We start from the raw sequence: 12,209 nt of genomic DNA, 5'->3' as shown, positions 1-12,209 counted from the left end.
TAATAAATGATCACTCTCACAACCCAGCATCTACGTTCGCCACAGAGTTGCTTAGTGGTTAAATACACCAAAACACACCCTGAAAAACATTATAGCTAGCCAGGCATTGGGAAGGATTGATATCTTTTTGACCTTGCGTGTGACCATGTTGTACTTTGAACAATGCCATTTAATTGGTGGTATGCCTTAGCTTGCCCTCTAGATTTATTAACAATTGTAAAAATTATAGCTGTTTGCTCCTTTGCTTTGCAGCCAGAGAATTTATCTCGGTGACCTCCTCTGGCAGTCAGTGCTACACAATGACCACATACAGCATATATAAAGATTTCTATTATCTTAATTTATATCCTCCTGTAATGACATTGAGTTTTCTAACCGAATCTTTTGAAGTTCGCTCATCACTTATCAGAACTTCATCGTTGGATGGCACGAACACTTTGTACCCTGCATGAATAAGGAGGTGGCCCTCATTCTGGGACAACGAACAACAAATGAAGGAGAGATTCAAGATCTTTTGAACACGTTGCATAGGAAAATGGAGTGTATATTTTCAAGACTTACTTGAGGTTTCAGAAGAAGTGTGTTTTTGTGGAGAGGTTGTTGGAGGCAAAGGCCATCTCTTAGTAGATGGAGCACCCACACTCTCATTTTGTGTCGCGTGCGTTCCATTCACTTGAACAAGTTGCGTTCCATTCACTGGAGCAGCTGGAAACAAGACAAACATTTGGGTAAGGTACAGCAGGAGAAGTGCTGCCTTAGATCCCCGGCCATTCTGCAGACAAATGCACTCTCCATCACAGATCTCAGGTCAGAAAGCACAATGCATTCAAACAGCAAGCAATCCCTATGGGGTTGTTACTCCTGGCACAGCTGGGGCATCTTTAAAGCACATCCTTCACGTCCAACACAGCCTGTGCCAGAAGACAGCTGAGAGCACTGGCCAGGGAGCCCAGGGCAGTCATGGCAACATGAGCAGAAGATGGCTTACTGCCATCTCTCTCTTACCTTCATTTAAAAAAAATAGTTAATAACAAAATAAATAAATAAAGCTTTAGCTGCAACAGTCACATAATGGGATATTTGGGAAAGTTTTAGGTATTGCAATTAAGTGCAGAGTTAATTACTTCATCCTGTGCTGTTAAGTTCTGGGAAATAACATAGCCACGAAAATGAACATATGAAAAATTGAAGAGCCTTATTGCTGCTCTCGTGGAGTCAACAGAGGATCGAGGCCATCCGCATCATGAGACTCACAGTCCAGGGTGAGCCTGCATGGCACACAGCAGGACCAGAACCAGGCATTCCCAGAGAGCCCTTTACTCAGGGAAAACAAAACCAACACCCAAAGCTCCCTTTCCTAGCACCATACGGCTTTAACTCACCCCTTCCCTTCCCCTTTTGTTCAGCAAGTGCAATAGCTTGGAGAGGCACGCTTCAAAGATCAACGTGCTGAGGAAGAGTGAGCTGAAGCCACGGGAGCCTGGGGGTTCAGTGCAAATTTGGGAATTGGGAAGGGAAGGAAACTAATGAATTTCATGCAGAACAAGCTTAAATATCTAAAAGTTTTGCTGGCATTCTAGTGAGGAGAGGCATAATTTCCTCTGTCAGCTCCCTTCAGAAACCTCAGCACTGAGCACCTTCAGTATGTAAGTCTAATCAGCAGCAGAAATTAGTGAAAAACACAACTTGTACACCATTTTTGACCACGGTGTAAAGGAAAGATCTACCAGCCTGAATCGTTTCCTCATTCTCATTGAAGAAGTGATGAATGAACCTCTAGCAACCTATATCCACTTCTGGTTCTTGTTGTGGTGGCTGCAGACTCCAGTTTTAAACGTGGAGTTTTAATCTAAAACCAATTTAAAACAACAACAGCAACAAAAAATAACAACCAGAACACAAAGAGCCTACCTCTTTCTTTGACACATGGGCTTTTAAGAGCCACTGTCCTGTGGCTCCCTTATCATAAGGGCAAGCCAGTAAAAGCTTGCAGGGGAGGGTGAGAAGCAAGCTAGAACATCAGTGATCCTCAGTGATTCAGCTGCTGCCTGAGCCTCAGCTACTGCCCTGCTTTTGTCCTCCCAGAGCCCTTCCTTTTCTCTAACCAACTGAAATTTGACGCGCATCCTCACTTGATCTTAGCAGGATTTTCTGCTTAACCTACATATAATCCACGAGCATTTCAGCATCTCCCAACAGTGCTCTAAATCCTCCTTGCAGCAGGCTGCTGCCTAACAAGCTTTGGCATCATGTGATGCTTCCAACAAGCAGCAGACGGGCAGCACAGAGAGTGCAGCCATCTGCACGTGTGTACGAGCACCACTCAGCCAGTCAGTGAGCCCAGGATACACCTTTACAGGGCACACCGACCGCATTACAAGCCACGTTGCTAAATGTGGGAAGGCTGAACCTTCCCCTAGAGCTCACGTCTTGAAAATAAACTCACATGCAAGTCTCTGCCTGAAATCAGCGGCCTGAGAAACCGCTTGCATTGGTGACTGCATTAATGGAAGTGTTGAAAAATTGCAGAGCACGAATTCCAAAGGAAACCTTCCCCCCTCTGACGATCACATCCCCGCAGCCAACTACACCACGTGTCTTAGATATACAGAGAGCACCTGCAGCACGCGGTGGGGACCTGAGGACAGCCAAGCAACATGTTGTTGGCTTATCCCTCCTCGTAAAGCTTCCCTCTCAATTACCAGCAGTTTGATATGACGAAGAGAAAGAGTCTTCCTTCCATTCATTCCTTTCCTCTCTTTTTAACGTTTCCTATTTCATTGCAGTGTGATGTATCATCCTCCAGGAGAGTGACATGAGATAAATCAGAAACACAACAGCCAAAAACCCACTCTGACTTCGTAATTTAATAACTTGAGTGCTGCCCTTGCCCACAACACTTGCTCCACGGCCAGGGAAGGAAGAACACAATCCTGTGTTGCCTTTCATTTCATATTCTCTTCGACAGAGCCAGTGTCCCAGGACGTGAAATCCTGCATGCAGGTGTGACTTGATGTAGTGTGACACCACTTAAAATTCCTGGTTTGAGCCTGGGCTGCACAAGTGTGGTGTAAATGCCTGAAGTAACTAGGAAAATAAAACTAACATTCACACTTTTAAGGAAAAGGTACAGCATTGAAGAGGCTTTCAGGGTAGGGCATAACTGCATTATGTGAGCATTCCCTAGGCTCCCAACCTTAGATGCTATCGCGCTGGGGAAACTTGGTGTGCTAGCTCTAAGGAACACCACGGAGCGGAGAGTGGAGTGGAGACACCACGGCTAGGCTCTGTAATCAGGTGGGGCCTCGATTGTTCTTGTGCACAAAGCTGCACTTTTTGCCACCCTAAGCCAAAGACCTGTCATGTTTTGACAAATGCTGTACCCTAGTGTACTTTTTGCTCATTATAATATCATTATAATACCAAAACACACCTCCATCCCAAAAGCTACCCGCCTCCAAGGTGCGACCACCCCTCACTGAGCATGCGCTCTGAATTTCTCGGAGCCTATTACTTTAAACGGAGACGGGAAAACTTTACACCAATCATAACTAAGATATGCTTGACTAGAGCCACTCAAGCTCCACCTAAAAGATAGAAAATAATATAAATTGGCCCAAGAGAGAGGGGATGTTAGGGAAGATACCATCGTCAGGGGAGATACCATCCCAAGGACATACAACATCCTTAGGACCTCCTGACTCCTGGGATCAGTCGACGGGCTGAGCGTCTCTTCCCCCCCCATTGGGACGCCTTTGGGTGAGATCTGAATATTTGCTTATAAATCTCTATAGAGTCTTTGATCCTTTTAACGCGTTTATTTCTAGGCTGCGCACCTACAACACCTACAACACCCCTGTAGAACCCACACCTAGAACCCACACCTAGAACCCACACCTAGAACCCACACCTAGAACCCACACCTAGAACCCCTGTAACACCTGTGTATTTCATGCATACTAGCTTGCTTTTGCAGATAGTCACTATCACCGTCAATCCAAAAGAACCTGATTATCTGTTGCTGTAATAAACCATACTTGATTGCATTGTGATAGCTCTCATTAATGCAACTAGGGTGAGGGTGGTTATCCGTGATAGTTCAGTGTTCTGAATCTAACCAGACCCCCAGACGGTTAATGCATTGTTGGTGAATGTCTGAACGGACCCCCAGGTGGTTAATACGTTTTTGGTGAATGTCTGAGCGGACCCCCAGGTGGTTATTACGTTTTTGGTGAATGTCCGAACGGACCCCCAGTTTTGGTGAATGTCCGACTGGTTCAGTGCTCTGAATCCAACTGGGCCCGTAACGGTTAATCAGCTACACCCCTTTAACGCGACAACAAGTGAGGTCACTCTTTTGACTAAATGTGAACTGTTGGATTTGACCCCTCGTACTAGAAAACTAAGGAGGCAAGGCTAATTGTTGGCTTCCGATATAACACACAAGGTAAGAGGGCATGGAAAGAAAGAGGGGAGATTGTATTTATGTCCTGCAGAGGAAAAAATACTGAAGACTTAAGCAAAAGAATAAAAGACAAACTCCTGTGCATGACTTCACAGTTTATGGAGCACTGAGGAATTTCTCCAAACCTGCAATGGAAGGTGACAGCCACAGAAATTGCAGCAGGAACAGGAAGCCCTGTCAAACCCCTGCTGTGAGGATGCAATCATTTGCTGAAGCTTTTAGCCAGGATTGAAGTAGATAAAGTGATGGCCTGCATTACAGAACACCAGAGATGCTTGTTTTTTATTAGCAACCAGGTGCAGCAAAAGGAAAATCTGAAATTTCTTAGAGGCACCATCAATTCCTGCCTCAGTTCTCTGAGGCCAATAAAAAAGGGGGGGAAAGCTGACTGCTAAATAACAACACAATGAAAAAAAAAAAACACCACAATAACAACAACAACAAAAAAAAAGGAGATAGCAGCCAAATTTTACATTCTACCCATTTTTAACAGCAAAATCTTGCTCTTTCCAGGGAGAGCAACTCCCCAGTCCTGCTGTGAGGAGGTGTTTTAATCAGTGTCTTTAATTTTCCTGTTTACTTAAGGGGAGTTAGAATCAAGTAGGCCTTGCTTTTAGGTCCATTAACTATTTTTGTTGCAAGCTTCAAGGTTTGTTTTTTTTTTTTTGTTGTTTTGTTTTAATTATTATTTTGGTTACATGGGGAGTTTTCAAAACAATTCAATCCAAGACGCTGGAGACTGAAGGCTAGCTGCTGGAAAGAGAAGAGGAGAGGAACAGAGAAGAAGTGTTGGTGCTCCAGACACCCGTGTATTTTCATGGTGGCCTATTCTACCCACAGGAAAACGTTTTCTTTCTTACACTATTCAGGGGAGGGTTGCAATATGGCCTGCTTTGGGATTTTTTTGGGGGTTCAGAGCAGTGTCTGGGCCAGAGTGGCACCAGGAGGCAACCCCAGGAAGAGAAGCAAAGGTTTGAACAGTTGTCACAGGCTTCACTCTGCTCTAAACATCAGCTAGGAGAACATCATTGTATCACTGACTGCTGAGTGAAATACTTTCTGTAATTATTTTTAAATTTAGCTTGATTCAATTAAATACAAAAAATGGAGTATTTCAAAGCTCTGGTTCAGCAAAAGGCTTGAGCAAACATTTACAGTGTAGTTCACAGACAAAAAAGGGAGATTCAATTTCAGTTTATTTTTTTTACTGAGCTCCTTTTGCATGTTATTATATTTGCTTAAATTATTCCAGCTACTCGCTGGATGCAGAGGATTTCTTTTTTCTTTTTTTTTCCCCCTTCCCTAGAACCCTACGTGATGTACTGGCTCAACACACACGTTATTCTGAAGATTTATGGGGAAGATTGATGCAGGGTAATTAGTAACACCTCGCTGCCTTCAGTATGATGACTCATAATAATACAGAGCAGACTTATTTGTAACGCTGAATACACATATATAAAATAAAAAACTGAGGGGCTGTTCTGACACTACCAATCACATTGAATCATTTATTTTTGATGAAATAACTTATTTAAAAAAAATAAAAATAAATAAATAAAACTGCAAACCCTTCCAAGCACATCTCTCCCAAGTACAGGGAGATTTAAATCTTGTGTAACAGTTTCAGATCATCTCCACCACAAATTAAAGGTATAAGATTCTGGGGAAAGATTCATTAGGATATGCAATCCGTGGGCAGGATGAAGAGCTCTACCTCTCCAAAGATCCAAACCCATTACACAAGTTACTTGTTTGTGATCTCTCTTTTTTTTTTTTTTTATCACCCCACACTTTTACAGAAACGTAGCGTATGATGAATCAGAAATGGCTCTGTGAAACCATCACTTACTGCTTGTTGTGTTTTCAACTTCATTTCTTGCTGCAAGGGTTGGTGCTATAGTCTGCTGCACTGTTGTCACTGTTGTACCTTTTGTTGTTCCTTGTTTAGCTGTAGTTGAAGAAGGCATGGAGCCTACGAAAGGAAGGACATTCAAAATAGTTCCTCAGTTTTTTGTTTGTTTGTTGCTTTTTTTTTTTTTTAATACACACACATGCACAAACACACAAAACACACATCCTGCCTTGCCTGCAGTCTAGCTTTAAATACTGAATTTAAATTGAAGATCAATGGGGACAGGGCTCCCTTCCCTCTAAGGGAAAACCCCCCTGAACATAAATCTGCGATAACGCAATTACGAGACAAGGCTTGGAGCTTCCTGGAGCCTGATGGTTCTCAAGGCTTCGCCAAAGAAGTGACTATGTGTAAATAAGTCCCCAGGCCATGAGGCACTGCTGCTCAGTCCCTTGATTGACCTCTGGAACAGCCTCAGCAATTAGCACAAAGCAATTGTCACTCACCAGTTATGACAGACGAGGTCATAGCTTTGGCTGCAGTGTTTGCTGTTGGCGCTGACGATTGCAGTGATGTCACTTGTGAAGAGGACGTGGACACAGTTTTCGGCACTGCAAGAGAAGCATTTTTATTGATTTATTTTATCACATTTAAATAAGCATCGCATACCTCTAGCTGTTGACTCTCACAAAGGCAGTCAGTTTATCTTTGGGGTCTGGCCCTCAGAGACCTTTCTCACCCCTGAGTGTTTCAGGAGGGCTCAGAGCACACTTGGTTTGGGTCAGAGGGGGGGTTTGGCCCGTGCCCACACAATCAGCAGTGGTGCCCACCAGCCAACCCCTGTGGGAGGGACACAGAGGTGCCCTCACAGTGGGCTTCTGATGCTTTTCCCGTAGGCATAAATAGCATTACTGCTTTCTCCTCTGTGGCAAAAAGCTGTAGGAGAAATTTCAGTGAAATGTTTGAAGAGCTCATTCACCAAGAAGTGTTGGGCATTTATTAAATGTTTTTAGAACAGGCACAAACATCAGGGTTTTAGAAACATGAAAGAACTACAGCACAATTTGAGCAGGACTAATTCGTGTAATGAACATAACATTCACAATTCCTCTGGCTGCACCTTACTCACTTCCATTACTAGCACTTTGAGTATATTCATCTTGATTATAGCAGTACTCTCAGCTCCAAAACAGATTATTTTGCATGTTTAGTTAGCAAGAAACATAGTCCCATTTCCAACTTTTCTTCCTCATGTGCATCACTTTCAACACAGCAATCTTTGACAGCTGAACTTATGAAAGAGTTGGTATTTGGCCCACATGAATGCAATGTAGTCAGCAGTTAACTTTCATAACTACAGAGTAAAGAGAATTTAATGTGGTAGTTGAAGATGTTAAGCCAGGCTTCACCTTCTGAACCAGTTTTTTCTCTGTTAATTCATAGCTTTAGGACTTTATGGTTGATCTAGTTAAAAAAAAAAATCACAAGAGAGTCAGTCTTTTGAAACTGAGGGCACTGGTTCCACTGCCTCACCCCAAAACATCAACCTTGACATTAATAGTTTCAAGAAGTTACCGATAACTTTTTCTGGAAGTGACAGCTTTATGCACATATATTATCTTTTACTAATGTCTGATCATGTTTTAATCACTCCCTAAGCATACAGACTCACAGAATTAAAGCCTTTTTTATCTGAGAAAAGAAAAAAAAAAAAGAAATACAACCTGCCCCAGTTAACCACCTCCTTGCTAAGATTCCTAAATCCTTCTTTCTTCTCAACAGGCTTATGTAAGAGCCCCATGGAAATACACTGCTCTGCAATCACCGCAGAGGAAACAATCTGCCTGATTTGTCCCAGCAGCTGGAAAAGATGAAAGCTAGAGAGGCAATGGGACCTTCAGAACACCAGATAACAGAGAATTTGGACTCTTACCAGAGGTTAACGTTGATACAGAAGTACTGTCATCGGCGTTACTCTGTGGAATTTCAGTTTCTGAAACAAACACACACACAAAAAAAAGAAACATTAGTTCAGTCATCATCTGGATCTATTTAGCATGACACAGGCGTACAAGGCAGAGAGCAGCATGGGACCTCATTGGAAATCAAGTCCAGAAGCTTGGTAGCAGAAACAACCCAGTCATACAACTCTGCTTGCAACCTCTACAAGCTGTATCCTCAGCCTCTTGGCTTTGCCCTCTCTGCTCCAATGGGAAGCATCTACTACGGCCTCCCTCCTTGGGCCACAGGTTGTTTTTTTAACAAGTGTTAGCATCTCTTAAGACTGGCGTGGAGAATACTGGAGCAATTGAAGGGTTTTGAACTCCTCTTCTCCTTGAGTACCACCACAGTTGTTCTGAGCCTTCAGGTTTAACAAAAATAACTAGTTGCAGGCGTGAGCACCCAGTCTCTTATCCTAGAGCAGGAGAATTGCTGCTGTAAGCAATTAAATGTCATTAATAGTTCCCTGGCTAATGAAAACACTTCAGGAGGGGTCTTCAGCATCAAAGCAATCCCTGTATGTGAGGGTAAGAGGAGAATTCACAGAACGTGGTTCAGGAAGCACCAGGTTGAGCAACGATTGATTTTCTACATTACCCTCCGGGCAGTGCTCCAGCTCCAAGGATTTTATTGCAATAAATGATGGCAGTTTGAAAAATCCTAGGTCAAGTTAACAGATGAAAATCTCCAGTATTACAAAACAGACAAAAAATCATCATAACAAAAGCAAAACAATTTCTAGACCTCCTGGCTGTGCAGAAAAATAAAATAAAATATATACATATCAGCATCAAGTGCTATAGGACAGATCAAATCAACCTCTGCAGGCACGTTTTAAGGTCGAGGCAGACGAGCCCCTATGTCTTCAAGCAGCACATGGTGCCATCAGCTATTTCGGCACCTACGTGCTTCTGGTGGGTCTCAGCTGGGATGTTGTCTCTTCCCAGTGAGCCTCCTCTCGTGGAGGTCTCTTCCAGGCGTGCTGCTGCCTTCACAATGTCACATCACACCATGTGCTGGCCCAGTTTGGCCAGGGCACATCTTTGTCCCTTCATGGGCTTCCCCAAGCAGCCTTGCTTGGGGAGCCTCCCTAAACATCGAACATTTTTCCGTTCTCATAAGATCCGGTGACAAAGCTCAGCTCGTGTAATTCCCCGTGCCACAAGGCCACAGCACGAAAACAGAATGTTTTTTCCACAGTGCCTACATTTCATAGGGTTTGTTGTAACATCTCCCAGCAACCACGATGTCTAACACCAGCTAAACGCACTGGTTGCCCAATTAGCTCGTGCCCTAAGTCGCCAAAACTTTGCAGAAAGCCCATTGTAATACATTCATTATTCATCCTTTAAAGACGTTCCAGTTAATAACCATGTTGATGGGCTGGGATTTCCTCAAAACTAAAAAAAATAAAAAATAAAAGTGAGAAATTAAGTCGCGGTTTTGTTATGAATCACGAGTTGCTGATTTTATCTAGAGATAAAGTAAGATAAATTGGATTAGCAGAGTAGAATAAAGTGGAGTTTTATGAATTAATTGTTGCCTTAAAATGATGGATAATTAAGTACACTTTAAAAACAAGTTGAAAGCAGCATGCAAAAATGCTTAAAACTAGCCAAGATTTTGGGAGAATTGGTTGATTAAAAGCAGCGATACAGCTGGTGGCTTATTATGCTCTTATTTGCAATGTTAAGTTGTGACTAAAGAGGGATGGGGGGGCACAGAAGAAGGAGATGAAAAGAGATTGAGAGCAAAACTCTGACCTACAATAGGCTGATGAAAAAAGAGAGAGAAAAAGATTTGTTTTTCTGTTCGTGTCAGATTGACTGCTGTGTAAGATGAAGGACAACCAACCAAAGCTACAACTGCACTATTTTGGGCAAATTTAGATGCAGTGATTCCTCTGATATGAGAGAGCCACTCTGCCGTGGGAGTACACAAGATCTATTTGGCAATGGTTCCTTCACACAAACCTATTTTTCGGCCAAAATAGCGTGGATGACCTGGGGTGCAGAATCCCTGTGCCTGGAGAACACGCGTGGAGCTGGGAGGTGCCAAGGCACGACACTGGGCTGAATGAAGGAGGGTGCTGGTGGTGCTGCCAGGTGGGAGATCCACAAAGAAAAGGAAAAACATGTCTAAAAGTAGATAGACTGAGAAGTCAGTAGGGCAAGAAAGATAACAGGATGGGAAGAAGATGAGAGGTCTGGGCAGGAAGGCCCAGAGACAGGGAGACAATAAGGGGAGCAGGGAAAGATACGAATGAATGAAGAAGAGCAGATAAGCATTTGACCCCTGGCCATGAGGCCAAAATGAGAAAAGAGAAACTAAATTATTTTTTCTCTTCCTTTCAGGTTCACAGGATGTGCCTTTATTGTCTTCCCTGGCTTGGATTTAAATGGTTCATTTGTACTAAAATTAAAACAATAGTAAATTCAATTGTATCTGATCTTCAGGCATGATTTAAGAACCATCCAACTAAAACACTACACGAAGTTTCTTTCTTTAAAAATTCCACTGGAATCCCTGAGTTCAGCCAGAACTGACCAACAGCCACAGTTGTCCTAAAACTGCAAGTTTTTGATGTAGGCTTCGATCTCCAAGGTCTGAGCCTGGAGCTCTCACCATCTCTTCCCTCCCTCTATCTCATTATTTTAAACTTTACAGTGGGAAGACTGAGATAAGAGGGTTTCGACCTTGTGTTAATTAGGTGCCTGCTACTGCTGCAATCAAGACAGGAAAAAAAAAAAAAAGGCAGAAAGGACTGCATGATACTACACCAGCAGCTCTGTGTTACAGACAAGCACAAAGCACTGAGTGAGTTTAAAACACCACATACAACAGCTAATACAGAAGTGAATGCCAAAAAAAAAAAAAAGTAAAGTGTGAACATCTTTATGATACATGGATTGTTCAAAATACATCTTGATTTTATTTATTATAGGAATTAATAAATGCTGGCCACTTCAGTATCAGTATCTGATTTTGAAAATAAATGAAATAGTTTCTTTTACTGGAAAAGAAACTATAAGCACAGAAACGGTGAAATGGCCCCTCTTTAACTTGACTTTAAACTTTTAAACATTTTTTTAGCTTGACCTTGCAGTAGGCAGGCAGGAGGCTATGTTGCTATTGAACCCCCTCCGTGCAGATGAGCCCTGGCGAGGCCACGGCTGAAGCACTTGGTGCACCTCGGGGAGCATGCTGAGAAGAGCATGAATGCCTGGAGGTGGGGGTGTTACAGAGGACCACAAAAGTCATCAGGAGGCTAGAAATAAAAAATAATAATAATAATAATAAAAGACTTTTCCAGAAAGCAAACAATAATCCTCATCTCTTCATTCTTTCACCTGGTATTTCCCCGGGCCTGGCGTGGTTCTCGCACTTCTTATTTCTCTTTCCACTCCTACCCATTTTCTCTTTCCTCCTTCGCTGCCTTCTACCCTAAATCTTGAGATAAATTTCTTTCTTCTTTTGTAATGAATTTTTTTTGTGTCATCCTCCAAAGAAAAAAAGTGCTTTGCCCAAACGGGTAGCTCATCTTCTGCCAACCATCTACTGCACAAACATCACAGCCAAAACAAGTTTTAGGTACTGCTCAACCCCTCCAAACAGACTCAAGTGCACCTAAATGTATTAATTTGGGGGTCAAAATTAGGCTTTAACTCTTGGTGTACCAACAGGCCTTCAACACGGGCCTTCTATCTGGTTCAGCAGCTACATGGTTTGGGGCTTTCCTCCTCAGGAATGTCCCGGGGTTCAGACTGAGTACTGTAAGTGGTTTTTAGGAATCCTGAGCACATCTTCCTGCACATTTCAGGGTAGTGTTCTGCCAAGATACATCGAAAGTGTCTTCAAAGTAGCTGCCACCGATGCTCGTGGCTCTTT

The 12,209-nt window shown here is 42.9% G+C and overlaps 1 protein-coding gene across 7 annotated transcripts in view; it reads right to left on the bottom strand.

Annotated features, from left to right (window-relative positions):
• The window catches only part of EMCN (endomucin), a 75,940-nt gene that overhangs the window by 22,241 nt on the left and 41,490 nt on the right, over nucleotides 1–12,209 (bottom strand). For all 7 annotated transcript variants that reach the window (XM_038178865.2, XM_038178867.2, XM_072036988.1 and 4 more), the window contains 4 exons: nucleotides 8,254–8,313; nucleotides 6,827–6,931; nucleotides 6,318–6,440; nucleotides 562–705 (listed from right to left, as the gene is read on the bottom strand). In XM_038178865.2, coding sequence (XP_038034793.2) covers nucleotides 562–705; nucleotides 6,318–6,440; nucleotides 6,827–6,931; nucleotides 8,254–8,313 — 432 coding nt within the window. The remainder of the gene's footprint in view (nucleotides 1–561; nucleotides 706–6,317; nucleotides 6,441–6,826; nucleotides 6,932–8,253; nucleotides 8,314–12,209) is intronic.

Source organism: Anas platyrhynchos, chromosome 4, assembly GCF_047663525.1.
Source record: "Anas platyrhynchos isolate ZD024472 breed Pekin duck chromosome 4, IASCAAS_PekinDuck_T2T, whole genome shotgun sequence".
Lineage (NCBI taxonomy): Eukaryota > Metazoa > Chordata > Aves > Anseriformes > Anatidae > Anas > Anas platyrhynchos.
This window is presented reverse-complemented; position numbering and strand designations above follow the sequence as displayed.